The sequence below is a fragment of the Salmo salar genome, chromosome ssa09 (genome assembly GCF_905237065.1).
Source record: "Salmo salar chromosome ssa09, Ssal_v3.1, whole genome shotgun sequence".
NCBI lineage: Eukaryota > Metazoa > Chordata > Actinopteri > Salmoniformes > Salmonidae > Salmo > Salmo salar.
This window is the reverse complement of record NC_059450.1, coordinates 82,831,511-82,857,240: the sequence shown is the minus strand read 5'-3', so window position 1 is coordinate 82,857,240 and position 25,730 is coordinate 82,831,511. Positions and strand designations below refer to the sequence as shown.

Below are 25,730 nucleotides of genomic sequence, written 5' to 3'. Positions count from 1 at the left end.
GTACTGTTGATTTAGAATGGGCATGTTGATCAATTGGGTAGCTAGAATGCTACATTACAGGTGCATGGTTCCAAGAAACTGCTTGGTAATTGACGTTGCCGTTTTCCATGTTCATATTGGTGGGAATATCATGCAGGGCCCCGCATTGCGTTTAGTCCACATGATTTTACGTTGCGTTTAGACCACATGATTTTACGTTGCGTTTAGTCCACATGATGTTACTGCGATGACAGATTCTACCCAAAAGGGGCGGTACATCAGGATTTCCCCTCATTTGATTCGTTATTCAGCCCTACCAGCTCCGCACGTCCTGCAGAGGTTTTGCGGAACATCTACTGTACGTAGGTTGCTAGGTGGTCTGCTGTTAAAGAGGTGAAACTCATTTTAGGTGACAGAGACTCGCAAACACAATTTTGTCGTAGAAAAAGCGGGTCGTGATCTAAACGACGATACGGACATGGCGTCAAGCAGCCCCTGTGTTGTGGTAAGTCCTGCAATGCTGATTCAAACGGGTGTTCATAGTGCGAACTCAACATGACCGCTATTTCGAGTCAAAGAGGAATGGGTCGTAACTAGTTTTCTTTTACGGAAATACGCGCCATTCGCCATTGTAAATGTACTTTTTCCGAATTATTACGATGTCCTTTTATGTGTTCCTTTGTAATGCTTCAAACTTGTCATCGCACACTCACCTTAAAAACCACTCATGTTCACCTCGACAACAGAAATAGCTGTCTAGCTACATAACTAAGCGCGGCCATCGCACGCGTGCTAACACGCATGGCACATGTTATACTTACCATACCACTAATCTTGATTCATACAGTAGGACCAATATACGGATACATATTCAATTGACCAATAATAGCGCTAGAGTAGTTTTCTCTAAACTACGAACAAAATGGAAGTTATATCATCCAACTTCGAAACGAATATATATGCATGCCATATGGGGCGGGTTATTGCTTGTCTCCAACCAATCCATTTTTTTGGTTCAGTCCTGTCACCCAGAGTAGTTTATTTTTGGAAAACCACAGCCTACAGGCTTTTGGGGATTACTGCTGTACTGCAACCAGCATGATGTCCTCATTTCACTGGTATGCATTTTACCATTATATTTCTCCATACATTTCACCATATATTTACAGAAGTACAAGAAGATGTAAACTGCAGAAGAACACATTTAGCTTTTTTAGCCATCTCCAACAGAATAACACATTGCCTATGTCAGTATAGCATTTATATTTGCTATCAAACTTGCCCTGTCTGTAGTCTGGCAGTCACATGCTGATGTAACCGATGTGAAATGGCTAGTTAGTTAGCGGTGGTGCGCGCTAATAACATTTCAATCAGTGACGACACTCGCTCTGAGACTTGAAGTAGGGTTTTTCCCCTTGAGTTGCAAGGGCCGCGGCTTTTGTGGCGCGATGGGTAACGATGCTTCGTGGGGTGTCAGTTGTTGATGTGTGCAAGGGTCCCTGGTTCGAGCCCGCGGTGACGACACTGAATGCAGCAGATTTTGCTGACATGGCTTGGAGAGTCAGTCAGTCTGTAGGGACTTGAGAAACTACAGTGTTACATTCACCCCTACTGCTGATCAGTGGACCCTTGTTTAAAAGAGATAGTTAAGAGCGGGCCACTGCCGGAAGGAATGCCTCACTCCATCTTTAGATAGGAATTATTGTATCATAACAACACACATTGCTTTCACAACGGTAGTACATTTCTCTACACTAGTACAAGCTTACATTCAGGTCAACTAATGATTCATAGCTTGGTTGTTATGTCGTCCTTTGGAGGGCTCTTTTTGGTTAAATAATAACTCGATTGCACATTTGTGACTGTAGTGCTACATAGTAAGACGTGATGTGACGTGCTGTTGGTGGAGCTATAAGATGGTTTGAGGGAACTGTTCCCGTTCTCCCACCCGCTGAGCCCAGTACAGCAGCACCTGTAGTAGACAGCAGGTGGGAGGAAGACTGCTGTAGGATCTGTAGTCCCCAGACAACTGCCTAGTACCTGCATGGCTCACAATCAGTCCTTATTTCTCTGCACGTGAACTTTATCTGTTCTGAGCAAAATCACATGAGTACATAGGAATATATTTCAGTTGGACTGGCATGGGAAGGAGAACACACAGTTGTCCCAGGTCAGAAAATGTGAGGACGTGTCTCATAGGATTATCCACAGTGCATGTAGTTTAGGCCTACATGTATTGTTATAATTAGTAACCCTTTTATGTGGTCTTACAGAGTGTGTAAATGTCAGCAAGGGCAGGCGCGAGACCCGTGATCACACCCCAATCCCTGTGCACCTCTGGGCCTGGTCTGGTGGCCACTCTGCTGTCACATGACTCTGATGAAGCTCTCAGTGCATCCCAAATGGCACCCTATTCCATATAAAAGTAGTGCACTATATAGGGAATAGGGTGCCATTTGGGACAGACATCCCGCTCTCTGGATTCAAGTGCAGGGCTGTTGACCCCTCAGTAGGAAATTAGATTTGAAAACATATGGGGTATATCGCTTCCATAATTAGTATGGCATCTCTGAAAAGAGGCAGTGTTTATATAAATTGAGAGACTTCTTCGCAGAGTAATCTTGTATTAGTTCAAAGTCGATGCCAGGGACGAACAGTGGAGTCTTTAATAGAAGCTGGAGGGGTGCGTTAGATGACTGCATGAGTGGACTGATTCCTCTTTCCTAGAATTGGGGCTGGCAATGTGCGTTTTGTTCTCACCTGCCTCGGTCAGTATTGAGTGGAGAGTGGAGTCTGCAGCTGCGGCAGCGAGTGTGGGTGTGATTTGCTCTGCCAGAAGTCAGTTGCACCAGTGATACCAGCCAGAGGGGAGGGTGCGTTGTGATAGTTGTAAAGTGAACAACCTTTAGTGTCTTCACCTCTATTCCCACTGCCCTACTTCCTCTGCCTCCCGTTTAGATCATGCCCCTGCGATTTCTTTAACCCTTTCCCTGCTGCGTCATAGCAGTTCCACATCACAGGCACGGCATTGATCAGGTAGATTGTCAGCATGTGATCTGTGTTCCAGATCAGCGATGATGAGCAGGGATATGACCTGGACCTCTTCTGCATCCCAAAGCACTACGCTGATGACCTGGACCGGGTCTACATCCCACATGGACTCATCCTTGACAGGTCAGTTGTTACTGGCAGTGTGGTCTTAATAAATCCTCTACAGGATCGGTGTCCCCCCTGCGGGACGGTTGAGCTAACATAGGCTAATGTGATTAGCATGAGGTTGTAAGTTACAAGAACATTTCCCAGGACATTGACATATCTGATATTGGCAGAAAGCTTACATTCTTGTTAATCTAACTGCATTGTCCAATTTACAGTAGCTATTACATTGAAAGAATGCCATGCTATTGTTTGAGGAGAGTGCACAGTTATAAACTTGAAAATATATTAATAAACCAATTAGGCAGATTTGGGCAGTCTTGATACAAAATTTTGAACAAATGCAATGGTTCATTGGATCAGTCTAAACCTTTGCACATACACTGCTGCCATCTAGTGGCCCAAATCAAAATTGTGCCTGGGCTGGAATAATACATTATGGCCTTAATCTTGCATTTCAAAGATGATGGTTGTTAGGTTCTTATCTTTCACAGTAAATAACCCACGGACACTAGAGAAGCTTTAACCAAGTTTAATTCGAGCCTAAAAGGTTCTGTACAGCTGTAATCAGACCACAAAACATTTCTCACATCACAGTTATATACATCCCACTTAAGACACTCCCCTTTCTCTCCTATCCTTACATGTTATGGTTCTACAGGAAGCTAATAAAGAGGGTAACAGGATTCCTAACATTTATTACTCTCTTAAGAGAATCTGTCCTCACCTCCTGACCTCAACCCCTCTTTCATCTAATACACAGATGTCCATCTGTCTTTCCTCAGAGACATAAAACCCAGTCTCTTTCATTTCCTATCTCAATGATCAAAGTTCAGCCGATTCCAGCAGTCCTTTCTCTTGAACAATAGCGTCCTAATGTCACTTTACATAAACTTGGAAATTACTTAAATGGATAAACAATAAAACATGAATAGAAAAAACGAACAAATGATTATAAAACATGAATTAAACAAACAAACAAATGAACAAACATTCACCGCAAGGTGTACAAATTCAGAGACTTATGGCCTCCGAACTATGATCATACAACAAAATGCAGTTCCAGCTGAATCTGCTGTCTCCTTCAATGGCAGATGGAGCAGCTTTTAGTTTCTCAACTTTCCCCTTCTGTTCCTAAGAGAGTAATAGCACAAGACTTGGAAAGCAACAAAAAAACATAAAACATAACAGTATTAACAATGTGATAAGCTATGCATATTTATATATGCATGAAAACCAAAGTCTGAAACCATGACAACTCCCACTCTCTCTTCACCTGACTCTATGCCTCCGGGATACTTTCCTGCTGGGTTCCACAGAAATGAAAGCTCTAAAAATCTTCCTCATGCTTTCACCCAGTCTTCCTCTTTAGGCCCCAGGTTCCCAGAGGTGTTCCCAAATAATGTCATTTTCACTTTGTTCCCCATCTCCTCCATTTCACCTGATAGGCACGAACACCTGATATGCAAGTGTGTATCCCTAAACCACGTTCCATCCTCTTGAGGTAACTCAGCACTGTATCTGCTTTAACATTTTGTTCACTGTACAATTACCCCTCTATCCTCTATCATATGATGCATTAACCCATAAAGCAGCTAAAACCAACTATGATGTTTATAGTAGTTCCCAGACCCAACCATCTGTATGTCTTACAGTGGACTCTAGTCTCTCGCTCCGCTTCCTCTGTCATGGTGTGTTCACTCACCCAGTATGCAGTTGGACCTCACTTCACGTGAGAACTATGCACCCCCCACGAAGAGACATGACGATCTTAACCACTGCAGGTACTGTACAGAGTAGTGCTGTTCCAACACCCCGCCTAGTGTCTCTTGATGTACTCAATCTCCAGAATTCAGCCCGTGCCCTTGGTTATATCTCTGCTTCCACCTGAGGATATACACACTGCAAAACATGCGTCATTTCCTGACAACATACTTTGTGATATTTGAATAACCGCATCCCCTGTCCTCCCATCGGTCCCCCAGTTACCAGTAACCAATCCATGTGACATGAGTCATTGTCAAACTGATATCCCAACAATGCTACAAAAGTAACCATTGCTACTTCCTACATGGCCCATGACTATAGTCTCACAATACCCCTCATTTGCGCAGTAGTCCATTTTCATGCTATTAATATAGCATTCTACGCTACTAGTACTGCTCCTTCTGTTACTGTCCCTACAGGGACTGCTATGAGAATAGCTATTGCTCAGAATTTGTCTCCTGCTCTCCTATTGTCTTCGTGTTTTACTGATAAGTCTAGGACTGAACCTTTCAGATACCCCCTACCTGTTTCCCAGTTTATCCCTTGGTCTCTAGCCACCAACGTCTCCACTGACCTCCTGTATTCTGCTACAGTTGGTACCTGCGGACAATACATCCCTGTGCTCAAGTTAGGTACACATCCCTCATCCCAAGGCCGATCTACCCCCCACACGTTTGTAAACACCTTTGTTACCGTGTAGCCTTTGGGCCCCAACGGTTGATAAGCAGCCACCTTCTGACACTTACCATTTACTGTGGTTTGGTCCCAATCTACTGGGAGGTATGTCAAATGTTTACTAGCTGTCAGAAATGGGGGAGAGATTAGTGGCGTTGGAAGAGTATCCAACCGTACAAAAACTCTGAGTCACATGTCTCTTAATCACACTCTGCAGGCGATGTGATGCTATTATCACAGCAAACTTCCCTTCTGGCAATGTGGCCTCCTGTATACAGGGATCATTTGCTATTCTTTCAAGTGTTATGCCTTCTGTCACAAACTCATTACTGAAAGTTGACAATAGTGTCTGAAATGACAACACTATCTCTGCTACTTTCACCATTATCTGGGTATGTGTAACGTTCAATTAAATCCCCATATTGTGTACAGTTAGCTGCTCTCCTTCTATGAGCTATCTCCTGTAACAATATTCAGTCTCTGGGAATGATACTCTTCTATCATTACATCTAACCCATAACACACTATACTCTATCATAACATCTAACCCATAACACACTATACTCTATCATAACATCTAACCCATAACACACTATACTCTATACACGCCATACTCTATCATTACATCTAACCCATAACACACTATACTCCTAATGCATTTTCTACATTTACAAACATACTAACACATTCTCAAGTCAGTTAGTCAAGTTAGTCAATACACATCATTCCCTCCTCTGGAACAATGAACACCCTCATGTTCCACGAAACCTAAAAACATATTGACTTGAAAAGAAAAGAGAAACAAAGTACATGTTTAATAACTCAGCACCACTCATTGATGCGATGTAACATAAAAACTCTTAATACAGGGTAAAACCCAAAAAAAACGTTCATGTTCGTCCCAAGCTGTCATCCAGTGAGTCTCCCAAACAAACCGCCTCCCCCCAGGATGACACTTAGCGATAAGTTTCTGGAGACTCTCTTGGCCACATAAATGTTAGCAGCGCATCCACCCCTCATCGTGCTTCAGAAATTCTCTCTCGCAGTATCCCAATGACAACGAAAAACATTTTATAAATGATCCAAACCGAATTTAGAATGACTGACCTCAGTTCTTACTTTGAGTCTAGGGCTCAAATTCCAGTTTGCCAACTTAGCACAGATCATCCCTGTTAAAACACACATTTCTAAACAACCTTTTATTGCCGGTCATGACTCTTCTCATTACAGCCCCCCCCTTTCCCTGTTTTCCTGTCATGAGTGGCCTGGTAAAGAAAGATCAGTATCTCAAATGCATTTTCAGTTGAAATAGTTAACAGGGTGTACCCCCCCCCCCCCCCCCCACCCCCACCTGGCACTTGTCATTCTAGCGTGTTTTCTTACAGTTCATTTTCCCAACGGCACATGTAACTTTTGCCTGTCACGTTTTATGGCCATTGATAATGTCCAGATTGTAATATCCCAGTAGATACTTCCGTTTCTCCCACCTGAGCTTGTTCTCTCTCGCCACGCTCACTTCACACGCGCTCTTAGCACCCCAGCCCTGGTTTATGGCTTGGACTCAGCTAGGAGTGGTAAAAGTCACTGTCTCTCATAGCACGCCTTCGTCACTCTTTTTTTCAGCCGGTTAGGGAGGGTTTTGAGGTTCACACACACCGTCTATGGTCCAATTATTTCTACCATGCATTGAAACACGATCTGACGTCACCTTCCATGATAAACTCAAAAAAACACAGATCATAACAACAGTTAAGTTCATTACATTTGTGTTTCAGGAAACTAGACGGACATTGACTCTCTGACAAATTATGACATTAACCTTTTCTTAATAACATCTCTACAACAAATGTCAAAAAGCATAACATAATGTTACTGCTGAAAAAAAAAACATTTTCGAAATTAGTCCATACTCCCTTATTTCTACTGGCGACCTCTAGGAAGAGTTACCAGATCATGAAGATAGCAATACATATCACAGTCCATTTGAAGTTACTGTCATCCCTTATTAACATATATTTTCCTTTCTATATGCAGCCTGAACACAGTACCACTGTATAAGTTCCCCAAAGACCAGGACCTCAGGGAACTGGTCATTTACCCCTTTCAAACACATGATTAAAAAATACATGTTAAATCAAAAATAAACAATTTAGAATTATAACTCCCTACAGAAATAATAATCTCCTAAAGTAATGGTACAATTTGGATAGGAAATGGTGTTTCTCATGAATTTTATAATAAACCCCCTCCCCCCCCCCCGTCTATTTAATTCCTAATGAAGTTGATCATTCTTCATTGGGAATTTTTTATATTCAGGGCTTTCGTCACCATTAAAATGTTAACTTTCCCTGTCCTTCAGAAACTAAATACCTCTTCCAAACATTTCATCCTCCTGCATACTCATTTTAACTGAATTGAAAAGACTCCTTCCAATAAATCCCACAACACGGCGATAGTATCTCTCCACCGAGTCTAACGATTCACTGGCCTCCTTTTCCCCGTGATTCTCCATAACCATCATACCATATCAAAAAATTTAAAGTTAATTTTAGGGTTGGTACCCCTATGCTACCTCAGCGTGACCCTTCCACCCTTTCGTCCATTCTAGAATCCCATTCCAGAATAAGACGACATCAAACGTAAATGTATTTAAAAATAAAACCACATGATTTAGACAAATTCTAAGGCCTTCTGCATTTGCAATCAGTGTTCGGTCATATAATTTAAATGTGTTACCTTTAGAATCCATTCCCTTGGCATTTCGCCTAGTCTCTTCAACCCAAAATTAGTTTTCCTGTAGCAAGGAATCCGCTATATATATATATATATATATATATGTGTGTGTGTGTGTGTGTGTGTGGTTCCATAACACTTTCTCTCACCAAGGCAGCCGCCTTAGCCATTTCGGCTGCTTTACGATTACCTATGGCGATTTTTATCTGTACGACGTGTATTTTTTTTATTTCACCTTTATTTAACCAGGTAGGCTATTTGAACAAGTTCTCATTTGCAACTGCGACCTGGCCAAGATAAAGCGTAGCAATTCGACACACACAACAACACAGTTACACATGGAATAAACAAAACATACAGTCAATAATACAGTAGAACAAAAGAAAACAAAAAGTCTATATACAGTGAGTGTAAATGAGGTAAGTTAAGACAATAAATAGGCCATGGTGGCGAAGTAATTACAATTTTAGCAATTAAACACTGGAATGGTAGATGTGCAGAAGATGAATGTGCAAGTAGATATACTGGGGTGCAAAGGAGCAAGATAAATAAATACAGTATGGGGATGAGGTAGGTAGATAGATGGGCTGTTTACAGATTGGCTATGTACAGGTGCAGTGATATGTGAGCTGCGCTGACAGCTGGTGCTTAAAGCTAGTGAGGGAGATATGAGTCTCCAGCTTCAGAGATTTTTGCAGTTCGTTCCAGTCATTGGCAGCAGAGAACTGGAAGGAAAGACAACCAAAGGAGGAATTGGCTTTGGGGGTGACCAGTGAGATATACCTGCAGGAGCGTGTGCTACGGGTGGGTGCTGCTATGGTGACCAGTGAGCGGAGATAAGGGGGGACTTTACCTAGCAGGGTCTTGTAGATGACCTGGAGCCAGTGGGTTTGGCGATGATTATGAAGCGAAGGCCAGCCAACGAGAGTGTACAGGTCGCAATGGTGGGTAGTGTATGGGGCTTTGGTGACAAAACGGATGGCACTGTGATAGACTGCATCCAGTTTGTTGAGTAGAGTGTTGGAGGCTATTTTATAGATGACATCACCGAAGTCGAGGATCGGTAGGATGGTCAGTTTTACGAGGGTATGTTTGGCAGCATGAGTGAAGGATGCTTTGTTGCGATATAGGAAGCCAATTCTAGATTTCATTTTGGATTGGAGATGCTTAATGTGAGCCTGGAAGGAGAGTTTACAGTCTAACCAGACACCCAGGTATTTGTAATTGTCCACGTATTCTAAGTCGGAGCCGTCCAGAGTAGTGATACTGGACGGGCGAGCAGGTGCGGGCAGTGATCGATTGAATAGCATGCATTTAGTTTTACCTGCGTTTAAGAGCAGTTGGAGGCCACGGAAGGAGAGTTGTATGGCATTGAAGCTCATCTGGAGGTTAGTTAACACAGTGTCCAAAGAGGGGCCAGAAGTATACAGAATGTTGTCATCTGCGTAGAGGTGGATCAGAGAATCACCAGCCGCAAGAGCAACATCATTGATATATATACAGAGAAAAGAGTCGGCCCGAGAATTGAACCCTGTGGCACCCCCAGAGACTGCCAGAGGTCTGGACAACAGGCCCTCCGATTTGACACCCTGAACTCTATCAGAGAAGTAGTTGGTAAACCAGGCGAGGCAATCATTTGAGAAACCAAGGCTGTCGAGTCTGCCGATAAGAATGTGGTGATTGACAGAGTTGAAAGCCTTGGCCAGATCGATGAAGACGGCTGCACAGTAATGTCTCTTATCGATGGCGGTTATGATGTCGTTTAGGACCTTGAGCGTGGCTGAGGTGCAGCCATGACCAGCTCTGAAACCAGATTGCATAGCGGAGAAGGTACGGTGGGATTCGAAATGGTCGGTAATCTGTTTGTTAACTTGGCTTTCGAAGACCTTAGAAAGACAGGGTAGGATAGATATAGGTCTGTAGCAGTTTGGGTCTAGAGTGTCACCCCCTTTGAAGAGGGGGATGACCGCGGCAGCTTTCCAATCTTTGGGAATCTCAGACGATATGAGAGGTTGAACAGGCTAGTAATAGGGGTTGCAACAATTTCGGCAGATAATTTTAAAGAGTTACTTAGTTAGGATGACATCTATGAGGGTGCCCGTGTTTACGGATTTTAGGTTGTATCTGGTAGCTTCATTGATCATTTGTGTGAGATTGAGTGCATCAAGCTTAGATTGTAGGATGTCCGGGGTGTTAAGCATGTCCCAGTTTAGGTCACCTAGTAGCACGAGCTCAGAAGATAGATGGGGGGGCAATCAATTCACATATGGTATCGAGGGCACAGCTGGGGGCAGAGGGCAACAGTGAGAGACTTGTTTCTGGAAAGGTGAATTTTTAGAAGTAGAAGCTCGAATTGTTTGGGTACAGACTTGGATAGTAATACAGAACTCTGCAGGCTATCTTTGCAGTAGATTGCAACACCGCCCCCTTTGGCAGTTCTATCTTGGCGTAAAATGTTATAGTTAGCAATGGAGATTTCAGGGTTTTTGGTGGTTTCCTAAGCCAGGATTCAGACACGGCTAAGACATCCGGGTTGGCAGAGTGTGCTAAAGCAGTGAGTAAAACAAACTTAGGGAGTAGGCTTCTAATGTTAACATTAGAGGTCGACCGAATTAAGATTTAACGCCGATACCGATTATTGGAGGACCCACCAAAAAAATCCGATACCGATTAATCGGCCGGTTCTTTTTTAAAATAAATATTTTTATTTATTTGTAATAATGACAATTACACTTATTTTAACTTAATGTCATACATCAATAAAATCAATTTAGCCTCAAATAAATAATGAAACATGTTCAATTTGGTTTAAATAATGCAAAAACAAAGTGTTGGAGAAGAAAGTAAAAGTGCAATATGTGCCATGTAAAAAAGCTAATGTTTAAGTTCCTTGCTCAGAACATGAGAACATATGAAAGCTGGTGGTTCCTTTTAACATGAGACTTCAATATTCCCAGGTAAGAAGTTTTAGGTTGTAGTTATTATAGGACTATTTCTCTCTGTACGATTTGTATTTCATATACTTTTGACTATTGGATGTTCTTATTGGCACTTTAGTATTGCTAGTGTAACAGTATAGCTTCCGTCCCTCTCCTCGCTCCTACCTGGGCTCGAACCAGGAACACATCGACAACAGCCACCCTCGAAGCAGCGTTACCCATGCAGAGCAAGGGAAACAACTACTCCAAGTCTCAGAGCAAGTGACGTTTGAAACGCTATTAGCGTGCACCCGGCTAACTAACTAGCCATTTCACATCGGTTACACCAGCCTAATCTTGGGAGTTGACAGGCTTGAAGCCATAAACAGCGCAAACGCACGAAAGTGCTGTATGAATGAATGCTTATGAGCCTACTGGTGCCTACCACCGCTCAGTCAGACTGCTCTATCAAATCATAGACTTAATTATAACATAATAACACACAGAAATACGAACCTTAGGTCATTAACCTCTATGGGCTAGGTGGGACGCTAGCGTGCCACCCGTGGTGCACTCCATCAACAGCAGGTGCATTTCAAGAGCGGCAAATTTGAATCCAAATAAATGTCAAAATTCAAATTTTTCAAACATACAACTATTTTACACCCTTTGAAAGATAAACATCTCCTTAATCTAACCACGTTTTACGATTTCAAAAAGGTTTTACGGCGAAAGCATAAATTTAGAGTATGTTAGGACAGTACATTTACAAGAGTTGTGTGTAATGTTTTGTCAATTCAAAGACCGGGTCACCAAAACCATAAAACCAGCTAAAATGATGCACTAACCTTTTACAATCTCCATCAGATGACACTCCTAGGACATTATGTTAGACAATGCATGCATTTTTAGTTCTATCAAGTTCATATTTATATCCAAAAACAGCGTTTTACTATGGCATTGATGTTGAGGAAATCGTTTCCCTCCAATAACCGGCAGTCAAGTCAGCGTCACAAATTAAATAATTAAAATTAGAAAACATTGGTAAAATATTATATTGTCATTTAAAGAATTATAGATTTACATCTCTTGAACGCAATCAACTTGCCAGATTTAAAAATAACCTTACTGGGAAATCACACTTTGCAATAATCTGAGCACTGCGCCCAGAAAGATACGCGTTGCGATACAGACTAGACGTCATGTTGGGGAGATCTGAAATCGAAAATACTATGTAAATAATCCATTACCTTTGATTCTCTTCATCAGATGTCACTTCCAGGTATCACAGGTCCATAACGAATGTAGTTTTGTTCAAAAAAGCTCATCATTTATGTCCAAAAATCTCCGTCTTGTTAGCACATGATCTAAGCCAGCCGGACTTCTCGTCATGAACGAGGGGAAAAAATATATTTACATTCGTTCAAACATGTCAAACGTTGTATAGCATAAATCATTAGGGCCTTTTTTAACCAGAACATGAATAATATTCAAGGTGGACGAATGCATACTCTTTTATAACGTATTGGAACGAGGGTACCCAACATGAACTCGCGCGCCAGGTGTCTAATGGGACATCATCGTTCCATGGCTCTTGTTCGGTCAGATCTCCCTCCAGAAGACTCAAAACACTTTGTAAAGGCTGGTGACATCTAGTGGAAGCAATAGGAAGTGCCAAAATATTCCTCAGCCCCTGTGTTTTTCAATGGGATAGGTTTAAAGGTAATACAACACATCAGGTATCCACTTCCTGTCAGAAAATGTCTCAGGGTTTTGCCTGCCAAATGAGTTCTGTTATACTCACAGACACCATTCAAACAGTTTTAGAAACTTTAGAGTGTTTTCTATCCATATATAATAAGTATATGCAAATTAGTTCGCAACGAGCCAGGCGGCCTAAACTGTTGCATATACCCTGACTCTGCGTTCAATGAACGCAAAATGACACAATTTCACCTGGTTAATATTGCCTGCTAACTTGGATTTCTTTTAGCTAAATATGCAGGTTTAAAAATATATACTTCTGTGTATTGATTTTAAGAAAGGCATTGATGTTTATGGTTAGGTACAGTCGTGCAACGATTGTGCTTTTTTCGCAAATGCGCTTTTGTTAAATTATCCCCGGTTTGGCGAAGTCGGCTGTCTTTGTTTAGGAAGAAATAGTATTCACACAGTTCGCAATGAGCCAGGCGGCCCAAACTGCTGCATATACCCTGACTCTGTTTGCAAGAGAGGTGACACATTTTCCCAAGTTAAAAGAAATTCATGTTAGCAGGCAATATTAACTAAATATGCAGGTTTAAAAATATATACACTTGTGTTTAAAAATGTATTTAAATGTATGCACTCTACTGTAAGTCGCTCTGGATAAGAGCGACTGCTAAATGACTAAAATGTAAATGTAAAATGTGTATTGATTTTAAGAAAGGCATTGATGTTTATGGTTGGAGCAACGTGTACCTAAGCGATTATATGCAACGCAGGACAGGCTAGATAAACTAGTAATATCATCAACCATGTGTAGGTTAACTAGTGATTATGATTGATTGACTGATTGTTTTTTATAAGATAAGTTGAATGCTAGCTAGCAACTTACCTTAGCTTCTTACTGCATTCGAGTAACCTCGTGGAGTGCAATGTAAAGCAGGTGGTTAGAGCGTTGGACTAGTTAACCGTAAGGTTGCAAGATTGAATCCCCAAGCTGACAAGGTAAAAATCTGTCGTTCTGCCCCTGAACAAGGCAGTTAACCCACCATTCCTAGGCCGTCATTGAAACTAAGAACGTGTTCTTAACTGACTTGCCTAGTTAAATAAAAGGTCTAAAAATGAATAAATAAATAAAAATTAAAAACGGCCAAATCGGCGTCCAAAAATACCGATTTTCGATTGTTATGAAAACTTGAAATCGGCCCTAATTAATCGGTCGACCTCTAGTTAACATGCATGAAACCAAGGCTTTTACGGTTACAGAAGTCAACAAATGAGAGCACCTGGGGAGTGGGAGTGGAGCTAGGCACTGCAGGACCTGGATTAACCTCCACATCACCAGAGGAACAGAGGAGAAGTAGGATAAGGGTACGGCTAAAGGCTATACGAACTGGCCGTCTAGCACGTTTGGAACAGAGAGTAAAAGGAGCAGGTTTCTGGGCATGATAGCATAGATTCAAGGCATAGTGTACAGACAAAGGTAAGGTAGGATGTGAGTACATTGGAGGTAAACCTAGGCATTGAGTAATGATGAGAGAGATATAGTCTCTAGAGACGTTTAAACCAGGTGATGTCATCGCATATGTAGGTGGAACAACATGGTTGGTTAAGGCATATTGAGCAGGGCTAGAGGCTCTACAGTGAAATAAGACAGTAATCACTAACCAGGACAGTAATGGACGAGGCATATTGATATTAGAGAGAGGCATGCGTAGCCAGGTGAACATATGGGTCCAGTGATTGGTTGGGCTGACTGGGGACACGGCGATTCAGACAGTTAGTAGGCCGGGGCTAAACAAGCTAGCAATTAGCAGACCGGGGCTAAACAAGCTAGCAATTAGCAGACCGGGGCAGGCAAGCTAGCAGTTAGCAGACCGGGGCTAGCAAGTTAGCCTTTGGGTGAAGTCGCGATGGGGATAAGTCTGTTTTTGCCTCTTCGTGCGGTGACGTCGATAAACCAGTCGTGGAATTAGTAGGGTTCAAGTAGCTCTAGGTAGCTAGCAGGCCGGTTAGCAGAATGGGCCTTCAGCGGACGTCACGCCTGAGGGGCCTGTTGGAATCCTCGGGCAGATTATGTCGGTATTCCAGTCGTAGAGGATCGGCGGGGTTCCGTGCCCCGTACCGGCAGTAGAAGGGGTCCGGATATTGTAGCCCAGGAATGGGCTTCGGTGGTAACACAGGAGCCCTGGCCGAGCTAGCTTCAGGCTAATTGGTGCTTGCTCCGGGATGGAAACGCTAGCCAGGAGTAGTCACCTGGGATTGCGGTTAGCTAGTTGCGAAGATCCAGATGAAAATGTTCAGAGTTTGCGGTAGGAATCCGGGGATATGGGGGGGGGGAAAATATAAAATAATAATAGGTCTGTTATGCTCTGGTTTGAGTCACGTTGTTCGAACTGGCGAGAGCTTTCCAAGCTAAAGGTTAGCTGATGACCGCTAGCAATGGTTTGCTGACTGAGCTGGTAGGTAGTTAGCTGGCTAGCTTCAGTTGAGGGATTCCAGATCCGAAGTAAATAGAAATACTTTAGAAAAAAATAAATAAACAGATCCACGCCACATTGGGTGAGGCGGGTTGCAGGAGAGTATTTAGAAGTTGAGGTTTAGTAAATTATTGTAAAAAGATATATATACAAGGGACAGGACAAAGACGTCTGACTGCTACGCCATCTTGGTGAGTATGAGCTTCACATTTCACCACTGCTAATTTACTGGTTAACTGACATTATTCTAATAATACATCTACCTCCAGACCATTTTTATTGGTGTTCCTGTCGCTGCTAACATGCCCTGTGGTGACCACAATGTACCAGAAATCATGAATTACTCCAAATGCTTACCACACACAGCGTACTCCTTTACTCTATTCCCTTCTGTGTTCATGTAACTAGAGCCATCTGTATACTATACTTTTCCTGATTCCAATGCTGTCTCTTGCAAATCAGGCCTAGGTTTTGGAGTAATCTGATCTGGGTCATATGTATGCGATTCACCCTCCCCATGCAACGGCATTAACAACGCAGGATTCAAAGCACCAATCTTATGAAATTGTCGATTTTCCCCATTTAACGTGAACTCCCATCTTGTTCATCTTGCACTAGTAACCTGTTGTGCTTTGTCATACATGCTTTATGACCTTGTTCCACTAAATTGTCTACCAATGTGGTGCGGTTTCGCATATGAGTTTCTTCGCCTTTTGACGCTAATAACAATTCCTCCACATATTGTACCAACACAGAACTTATAATTGACACCCTTTTAACGATTGTTTCAATGTAAAATGATACCAAGTGGGACTATTTTGTAAATCCCATCGGTACTCTACTTAAAGTTAGGTAAAACGTGATCTAATACGTCTTCCATCACATAGAAACTGTAATCTCTATGAACCTCTTATTGATCGAACAGAGACTATACACCGCTAGGTGACAGTTCCATTCTTGCTAACCTCAAAACGAGTAGTTGTTGCTCTTTTGAAAAAGATGCAAACTCTTGTATAGCTGCATTTCCTGCTAATGCACTATGTTCCAGTCTCACCTTACACTTATTCTTCCAATGCCCGATTGCTCCCTGTTTTAGATGTGGGACTATCTCGTTACGCTTTGATGTGTTTTCGCTACGGTTCTTAGTTTTATCCTGGTCATTGAAACCATAGTTAGTGATTCTCTATGACCATATTAACCCCTCGCACGTCTGCGAGGTGAGCGGAGCCATATTCCACTCTCAAAACATCGTCTTGAATTAAATCTACTACCCCCGCAATTACCGTTTTGATCACAGGGTTCAACCCCGTCATCAAAGCAGAAGCGCAAATTTTATCAATACACTCCCGTTCCCAGGCCTTCTGTAGTAAAGTAATGGTGTTACACTTTCTGGGTTTATCATTATGCATTTTCTATTGATAGAATGCTGACATCAAAACGCTGGTATGAGCTTTTGATTCTGGTTTCGTGTCCTTGTGCCAATTCATAATTGCCTCCCTGAATTCTTTATTTGATTTAAATTCTCCGTTTGAATTCTCTTTTTTTTTTTAATTTTCTATATTTTTTCCATATTCCAGCCGAATTGGTAGAATGCTTGTGCGCTTCTTTTAGCACCTCCATGGCTTTATTAAATTCCACTATCTCTATATTACAGGGAGAAACGGGTCCGTTTGTCACCCTATCAATAGTTATTATTCCTAAACACTCCCGTCGGTGTTCACGGTATTTTAGATTTCTTCAATCCCGTCAATAATACACACCTTCTATTAACTATTTTCTAATATATTACTACACCCTTCCCTGAATAATAATTAATTGATCACGGCACCTAATACCTTCTATTGGTACCAATACCATAGCGTCTTTGAATTTATTACTGGAGAATACGGACAGGACCTTATGTCCTATTCCAGTACTTCCTCAAATATCACTATTATTGATAACCCACACAAATTATTCACACTTGTCTTCCTATTTCCACATAATCTGCCATGGTTCCCCACCCCAACAGGGCACACAACCTTCCATTCACACTTTTATGGCCAATACAACTAGGCTCTCACCCCGTTATAGCTATGCAGGGAACCAACCCCGCTGGTATTTACCCCCTAGGACTCACCCTTTACAGGTTCCAGCCTGCGCGGGTTTACCTTCCAGGACTCACCCTATATTAATAGTAATCACAGGTATTAATCCACTGGGATTTGCTACTGACTTTATAGTACTAGCAGGAACCAACCAACTAGGGAGTTACCCCCTAGGACTTACCCTACAGGTACCAGCCTGTATGAGTTTACCTTCCGGGCCTTACCATTTACTATAAAGCTACGAACGGTCATTACACAATGGTTTTATATAATTAAACTCAGGCTCTCCAGGTCCGTATCCCATAATTAGTTCGGCCAATGATTGTCATCTCCCCAAGATATCAAAATGAGTGGAAACAGATATAGGAACTAGCCTACCTTTGTTTGTTTGTTGTGCCGGCTCCTGTTCCACTGATCTGGACTCTTTGATTTGACTACAAATCGTGGTGAACCCTGCTCGCAGCGCCATCTGTTAGGTTCTTATCTTTCAGAGTAAATAACCCACGGACACTAGAGAAGCTTTAACCAAGTTTAATTCTATCCCAAAGGTTCTGTACAGCTGTAATCAGACCACAAAACATTTCTCACATCACAGTTATATACATCCCACTTAAGACACTCCCCTTTCTCTCCTATCCTTACATGTTATGGTTCTACAGGAAGCTAATAAAGAGGGTAACAGGATTCCTAACATTTATTACTCTCTTAAGAGAATCTGTCCTCACCTCCTGACCTCAACCCCTCTTTCATCTAATACACAGATGTCCATCTGTCTTTCCTCAGAGACATAAAACCCAGTCTCTTTCATTTCCTATCATTCATTTACTATCTCAATGATCAAAGTTTAGCCGATTCCAACATGGTACAAAAAAAAATACTAAAACACGCATGTTTGTTTCTTTGTATTATCTTTTACCAGATCAAATGTGTTATATTCTCCTACATTCATTTCACATTTCCACAAACTTCAAAATGTTTCTTTTGAAATGGTATCAAGAATATGCATATCCTTGCTTCAGATCCTGAGCTACAGGCCATTAGATTTGGGTATGTCATTTTAGTCGAAAATTGAAAAAAAGGGGGCAGATCCATAGATGTTGCTATGAAATAACATGTCAACTAAGCTTCAATTGCAATACATATTCAAGCTGGCCCTTTATTTATTATTTTTGATTTTTGCCTATGTTAGTTATTTTACTACTATGTTAGTTATTTTACTACTATGTTAGTTATTTTACTACTATGTTAGTTATTTTACTACTATGTTAGTTATTTTACTACTATGTTAGTTATTTTACTCATTCAGCCCATGTTACTTGTTTACATAAGGATTTAGAGTTGAGCATGTTCTCTTCCTTTACTGAACTTGTCACTGGATAGCCACAAACTCTTTTATAATCAAATCAATTAACTGATCACATCCACGTGAGGCTGGCAGTTCAGTTTAGTTGCGAAAGGGTTCTTCGGCTGTTCTCATAGGATAACTCTTTTTGGTTCCAGGCAGAACTCTTCTAGGTTTCATGTAGAACCCTCTGTGTAAAGGGTTCTACCTGGAACCTAAAAGGGTTCTTCCATTGAGACAGTCGAAGAACCCTTATAGGTTCTAGATGGCACCTTTTTTTTCTAAGAGTGTAGCCCCTTATTCAAACAGACATAGGAAACGGGAACCAGTGCTGACTGACCACCCTCTCTCTCTGTCTACAGGACAGAGAGGCTAGCCAGGGAGATTATGAAGGACATGGGGGGGCACCATATCGTGGCTCTCTGCGTGCTCAAGGGGGGTTACAAGTTCTTTGCAGACCTGTTGGACTACATCAAGGCCCTAAACCGTAACAGCGACCGCTCCATTCCTATGACAGTGGACTTCATCCGCCTCAAGAGCTACTGTGTAAGGCTCACTCTTCGCTCTGTTCTTCAAATTTGTGTCCCAAATGACACCATATTCCCTTTTAAGTGCACGCCCTGCAGGGGCCCTGGTCAAAAGTAGTCACAAGTAGTGCACAATAAAGGGAATAGGAGCCATTTGGAGTTATTACTATTTTTATTATAGATGTTAGAAGTATTTAGTGTTTGTTATTTAATTTATTTATTACAGGCATCGCCAAAAACGTGATAATGGAAAGAATATAATATTTTATTCAGTCCATTGGTTTCACAGTTGCACCTAAGCTTTCATTTGACCTTTGAGCCAAATGTCAACATGCACTACCTTAACTTGTTTTGACTGACAATCACCTAGGCTTATATCCACAATAATTGCTAACTTGGTAAATACTAAGACTGGCTGCTATTAGTACTACATTTCCATTATTTCCATCTGTATTTGTACCCCCCCATCACAGACACTCAGCTGCTTGATATAATACATTAAGAAGCAGCTCTTTGTTTATGGATTCTTACAACTAGATATTAGAGATGTCAATAACAGCAGACCTGTCCGGACAAAGTCCCCTATCCCTCTTCACCTGTTTATTACATGTCTACACAGAATGACCAATCTACAGGTGAAATCAAAGTCATTGGAGGAGATGACCTGTCTACACTGACAGGGAAGGTAAAGAAATCTTTTCAACTGACCTTTTCTATAGATATGTTTGTCAAACATTGGGTCATTCCTCTACTGTTTGCAGTCAGACAAATGTGTAATCTTCTTAAAGGGAAAGTTCACCCATTTTTACATGTGGCCTTATTTTCACTCTTCCTGTGCTTGTAGTCGCTCCCCCAAACAGTTTTTTTTTTTTTGGGGGGGGGGGTTATTTTGTTTCATTAGTTGCCATTGACTACAATGCATTATGAAAATCGGTCTAAAGCATGTCAGAAATGCTCCAAAACAACTCATATTACATCAGAATCCCATGACTCAGCAAAATGTGTTTGCCAATTTTCTCTAACGAAACAAAAATACAAACTTTGGAGGATCAATTATAAGCATAGAAAGTAAAAAATAAGGCCACGTACTTTGACATAAAAGTTTTGAAGGGGTTCTCATGCAGTCTAAAGTACAAGAGGTCATAACTATAATGTCTGCAGGGTTCACCAGGATGCATCCAAGGTCACATTTCTAAATGGGTTCTGGAGTAACTTTTAGATTTGATATAGGCTAACAGTTACTCTGTCATCTCTGCCTCTTATTTTTAAATGTTGTGTTTTTACACAGAATGTCCTGATTGTGGAGGTATGTTATGACTACTTCCTCATTGTTAAGTTAAACCTTTTGCTATGTCAGCATTATAGACATTTGGCAGCGACACTCACGTTTTTGTCCTATTTTTAGGACATTATTGACACAGGAAAGACCATGAAGACCTTGCTGCAACTTCTCAAACAGTACAACCCAAAAATGGTAAAGGTTGCAAGGTAAAGTAATCCCCAAGTCTCTATCTTACATTCCAGTGTTATAAAAAGTTTAATATTTGTCCATACATCTTTGATGTAAATGTAGAATCAAGCAAAGGCACCGTGCAGTGCAACTTACTTCTGCTTACAGAGAAGTTATATGGAAACCTCCAACTGTCATGTTTTCCTTTGTATTTTAATTCTCTAACACCATCAGTCACATGACCAACTTCCTGGTTTGTGCTTTCAGTTTGTTGGTGAAGAGGACACCAAGGAGTGTTGGCTACATACCAGACTGTGAGTTCACTTCAACACTGCTAAATGGCTTTCAGTGAATCATCTTAATCATTGTGCTGTCACACATACATTAACTATAATGAAGACCGATACAGGGCATCAAAAAAGTATTCAGACCCCTTTTTTCACATTTTGTTACTTTACAGCCTTGTGTTAAAAATGATTAAATAAAAAAAAATCCTCAATCTACACACAATACCCCTTAATGACAAAGTGAAAACAGGTTTTTAGAAATGACCCTTTCCTATGAGACTATAAATTGAGCTCAGGTGCACCCTGTTTCCATTGATCATCCTTGAGATGTTTCTACTACTTGATTGGAGTCCACCTGTGGTAAATTCAATTGATTGGACATGATTTGGAAAGGTACACAGCTGTCTAAGGTCCCACAGTTGACAGTGCATGTCAGCAAAAACCAAGCCATGAGGTCGAAGGAATTGGCTGAAGAGCTCTGAGACAGGATTGTGTCGGGGCACAGATCTGAGGAAGGGTACCAACATTTCTGCTGCATTGAAGGTCCCCAAGAACACAGTGGCCTCCATCATTCTTAAATGGAAGAAGTTTGGAACCACCAAGACTCTTCCTAGAGCTGGTCGCCCGGCCAAACTGAACAATCGGGGGAGAAGCACCTTGGTCAGGGAGGTGACCAAGAGCCCGATGGTCACTCTGACAGAGCTCCAGAGTTCCTCTGTGGACATCAGAGAACCTTCCAGAAGGACAACCATCTCTGCAGCACTTCACCAATCAGGCCTTTTTGGTAGAGGGGCCAGCCAAAGGAGTTTGCCAAAAGGCACCTAAAGGACTCTCAGACCATGAGAAACAAAATGCTCTGGTCTGATGAAACCAAGATTGAACTATTTGGCCTGATTGCCAAACGTCACATCTGGAGGAAACCTGGCACCATCCCTACGGTGAAGCATTAGTGGTGGCAGTATCATGCTGTGGGGATGTTTTTCGGTGGCAGGGAATGGGAGACTAGTCAGGATCGAGGGAAATATGAACAGAGCAAAGTACAGAGATCCTTGATGAAAACCTGCTCAGGACCTCAGACTGGGGCCGAAGATTTACCTTCCAACAGGACAACGAGCCTAAGTACACAGCCAATACAACGCAGGAGTGGCTTAAGGACAAGTCCTTGAGTGGCCAGCCAGAGCCCGGACTTGAACCCGATCGAACATCTCTGGAGTGACCTGAAAATAGCTGTGCGACGCTCCCGATCCAACCTGACAGAGCTTGAGAGGATCTGCAGAGAAGAATGGGAGAAACTCCCCAAATACAGGTGTGCCAAGCTTGTAGCGTCATACCCAAGTCTCGAGGCTGTAATCACTGCCAAAGGTGCTTCAACAAAGTACTAAGTAAATGTGATATTTCTGTTTATTTTTTAAAATAAAATTACTAAAAACCTGTTTTTGCTTTGTCATTATGGTATTGTGTGTAGATTTGAGGGTAAAAACAATTTAATCAATTTTAGAATGTCTGTAACATAAAATGTAGAAAAAGTCAAGGAGTTTGAATACTTTCCGAATGCACTGTATCTAGCCATCTGATTTAAATAGAGGTTCTAGGCCCATTTAAGGGAAATAGTCCGAGACATATGTAAAAAAATAAAAATAAAAAATAAAAAAAACAACATGCCAAGTTTATTAAAGGAGTAGGGTTTAAGGTCAAACGACATACTCCAGGTGGCAGAATGCACCCTTTCAGTTTGTTTACCAACTCAGAGAAGTAGAACTACTTGGAAGCCTGTGCACTCAGACACCATAATGGGACAGAAACAACATTGCGATTACTATACAACTCTATGCTCTTTACTGAAAAAGACTACAGGGTGCTTTTTATACCTTTCACATGTTCAACACCAATTAGGGTCCCCTGAGAAACATGGACCGAAAACTATGGTTCCACCCTGTCACACTTACTTAATTTGTTTATTTTTCAGTCATAGGGTTTGAGGTTCCAGACAAATTTGTGGTGGGATATGCGCTAGACTACAACGAGTACTTCAGAGATTTAAATGTAAGTACTTTTTGAACAGATTTTCTCAGCTAGATAAACGATGTTGAGTAAAACGGTCTCATTGGTTCCTTTCTGTTTGTTTTCCAGCACATCTGTGTCATTAGTGAAACGGGGAAGGAAAAATACAAGGCCTGAAGAGGACAGCCCTTCCTCTAGTTGTCTATCATTCTTTTTTATGTTGCTTTCATTTTATATCCGATTTATATATATTTTTGGTCAGGAAAATCAAATCAAGGGTGTAGCTCACTTGAAACTCTTGCTCACACACACACACACACGTACATGTTCTGCTCAGGGTCCCTGAGGAGGTGTATACACATACTGACATTGCCCCTCAGATTTGCAAAGCCCCTCTCTCAACCTCCACATGCTGTGCTGCACTCTAGAAACCACACACACACTTTAAAATGTCAAGATTGAACATTTCTGAGGCGTGACATTGCCTTGGACATATTGGTATGTGTGAGTTCATGTGCATGCTGTCATCGCTTTCAATAAATAGAACATTTGCTTGTCCTGTTATAATGATCAATACCCAGAGTTTCTTTCTTTGTAGATTAGTAATTTATTGACAAAAATTCTGCTACGGTAGCAGGAAGTAGAACAAACATTTTAGTCATCATATTGTCAAAATTACTTAAGATTTAAATTATTTTCCAGTTCACAAAGCTTGATTTTAGCTTGACATTGATTTGAAAGTTTGTCACTTGAAGACCAAATTCCTCTACTTATACATAAGTTTCAGTGGTATGTACAAAGGAAGGAGCAGGTATCCTAATACATTACATATTCTTTTTTTTTAAAACATGTTTGCATAGTTTTCCCCCCAAAATGAAAGTGTTCCATCATTAGTACAGTACTGTAATATAAACTGCGAGTGTTGAATGTGGTTCAATATTATGATAATTTATGCATATCTGCTTTTATAAATATGTATTTTAAGCTTCCATCTACTGTATGACAATGATTCATGCAATCACAATGTTTTTCTCTTTACCCTCCCAACCATTAAACTCTGCTCCTTCCCCTCAGATGACTCCTGATTTCCCCGCAAAAGGTTTACTTGTGGTACCAAATAATAGTTAAATAAAATAAAGTGGTATAATTTATATTTAACTAGGCAAGTCAGTTAACAAATTCTTATTTACAATGACCTACTACACTGGCCAAACCCGGACGACACTGGGCTAATAGTGCGCCGCCCTATAGGACTCCCAATCACAGCCGGTTGTGATACTGCCGTCACCGCTGTCATAGATGCGTTCTCCCCAACGTTGACACTGGAAATCAACTGTCTTCTTCTGTGGAGTTGTGTCAGCAAAATCTAAACCTACAAGAGCAATATGTGCAGTGGTGGAAAAAGTCCCCAACTGTCATACGGGAGTCAAGATGCCTTCATAGAAATTTGAAAGTTACCCAGTAAAATACTACTTGAGTAAAAGTCAAAATATTTGGTTTTAAATATACTTAAGTATCAAAAGTATGAAACATTTCAAATTCCTTATATTAAGCAAACCAGAGAACAATTTTCTTGTTTTTTTAATTTACGGACAGCCAGGGGCACACTCACAAACAAACAAAGCATTTGTGTTTAGTGAGTCTGCCGGATCAGGCAGTACAGATGACCAGGGATGTTTTCTTGATAAGTGTGTGAATTGGACCATTTTCTGTCCTGCTAAGCATTCAAAATGTAATGCGTACTTTTGGGTGTCAGAGAAAATGTATGAATTAAAATGTACATTATTTTCTTAAGGAATGTAGTGAAGTAAAAGCTGTCAAAAATATAAATAGTTAAGTACAGATACACAAAGAAACGACTTAAGTAGTACTTTAAATAGTTTTTTACTTAAGTACTTACCACTGAATGTCATCTAAACATGCTTTCACACTGGCAATGAAAATGTTCTTATAAATAAATACAGACAGTTCCACAGTTGAATTTTAAGAAAACATGTAATAAGTATCATGGGTTAGTTAAAATGGGTAACTAATCATGAGTTAGTTAAAATGTTGTTGATACAGTATTGAATAAAGCAGTTGTTCATTATAGTGTGAAACACAAAGCAGGCTGTTGTAGTAGGCAGGCCTGACTACAGCAGAACAGTAACACTGGATACCGGAATAAGGCTAACTCCAGTATTTACGTGCTGCTACAGCCCAGCCAGCAGTCCAGTCCTTTACTGCATTGGGGAGGTGTTGGATCAAGTCTTCAATCCTCAACAGTGTGCTCTGTACTGTAGTTCAAACAACTCAGCCAAGACGCTATGCTCCAATACACTCAAGATAATTAATTATTCAGACCCTTAATGTAATTAATGCCACTTAACTGATGTTTTTATCCAAAGCGACTTACAGTAGAGCGTGCATGTATTTTTGTATGGGTAGCCCCTGCGGGAATCAAATATGAGCCAACCCTGACTGAGGGCCACTGAACCACTGACTTCATTGTGAGACGAGAGGATGGACAGTGTCACAGTGCTGTAGCAGCAGCTCTTCATGGTCTGCATCTTTACTATCACTACAAACCATGACGTGCTGCTACGACAGCTGCCTGAAATACGTGCTCACTGGTTCAAAGGTAA

General features: G+C 41.2%; 1 protein-coding gene across 2 annotated transcripts; it reads left to right on the top strand.

Annotated features, from left to right (window-relative positions):
• The first annotated feature begins 180 nt into the window (after positions 1-180).
• On the top strand, positions 181-24,179 carry hprt1 (hypoxanthine phosphoribosyltransferase 1). 2 transcript variants are annotated; one of them, XM_014212854.2, is made up of 9 exons: positions 181-484; positions 3,047-3,153; positions 19,204-19,387; positions 19,988-20,053; positions 20,657-20,674; positions 20,774-20,856; positions 21,086-21,132; positions 23,072-23,148; positions 23,236-24,179. In XM_014212854.2, exons 1-9 carry the CDS (start codon positions 458-460, stop codon positions 23,281-23,283), a joined length of 657 nt encoding a protein of 218 aa, XP_014068329.1. In that variant the 5' UTR covers positions 181-457; the 3' UTR covers positions 23,284-24,179. The 2 variants fall into 2 exon arrangements, with proteins under 2 accessions (XP_014068329.1, XP_014068330.1); XM_014212855.2 differs by lacking the exon at positions 20,657-20,674.
• Positions 24,180-25,730: the final 1,551 nt, after the last annotated feature.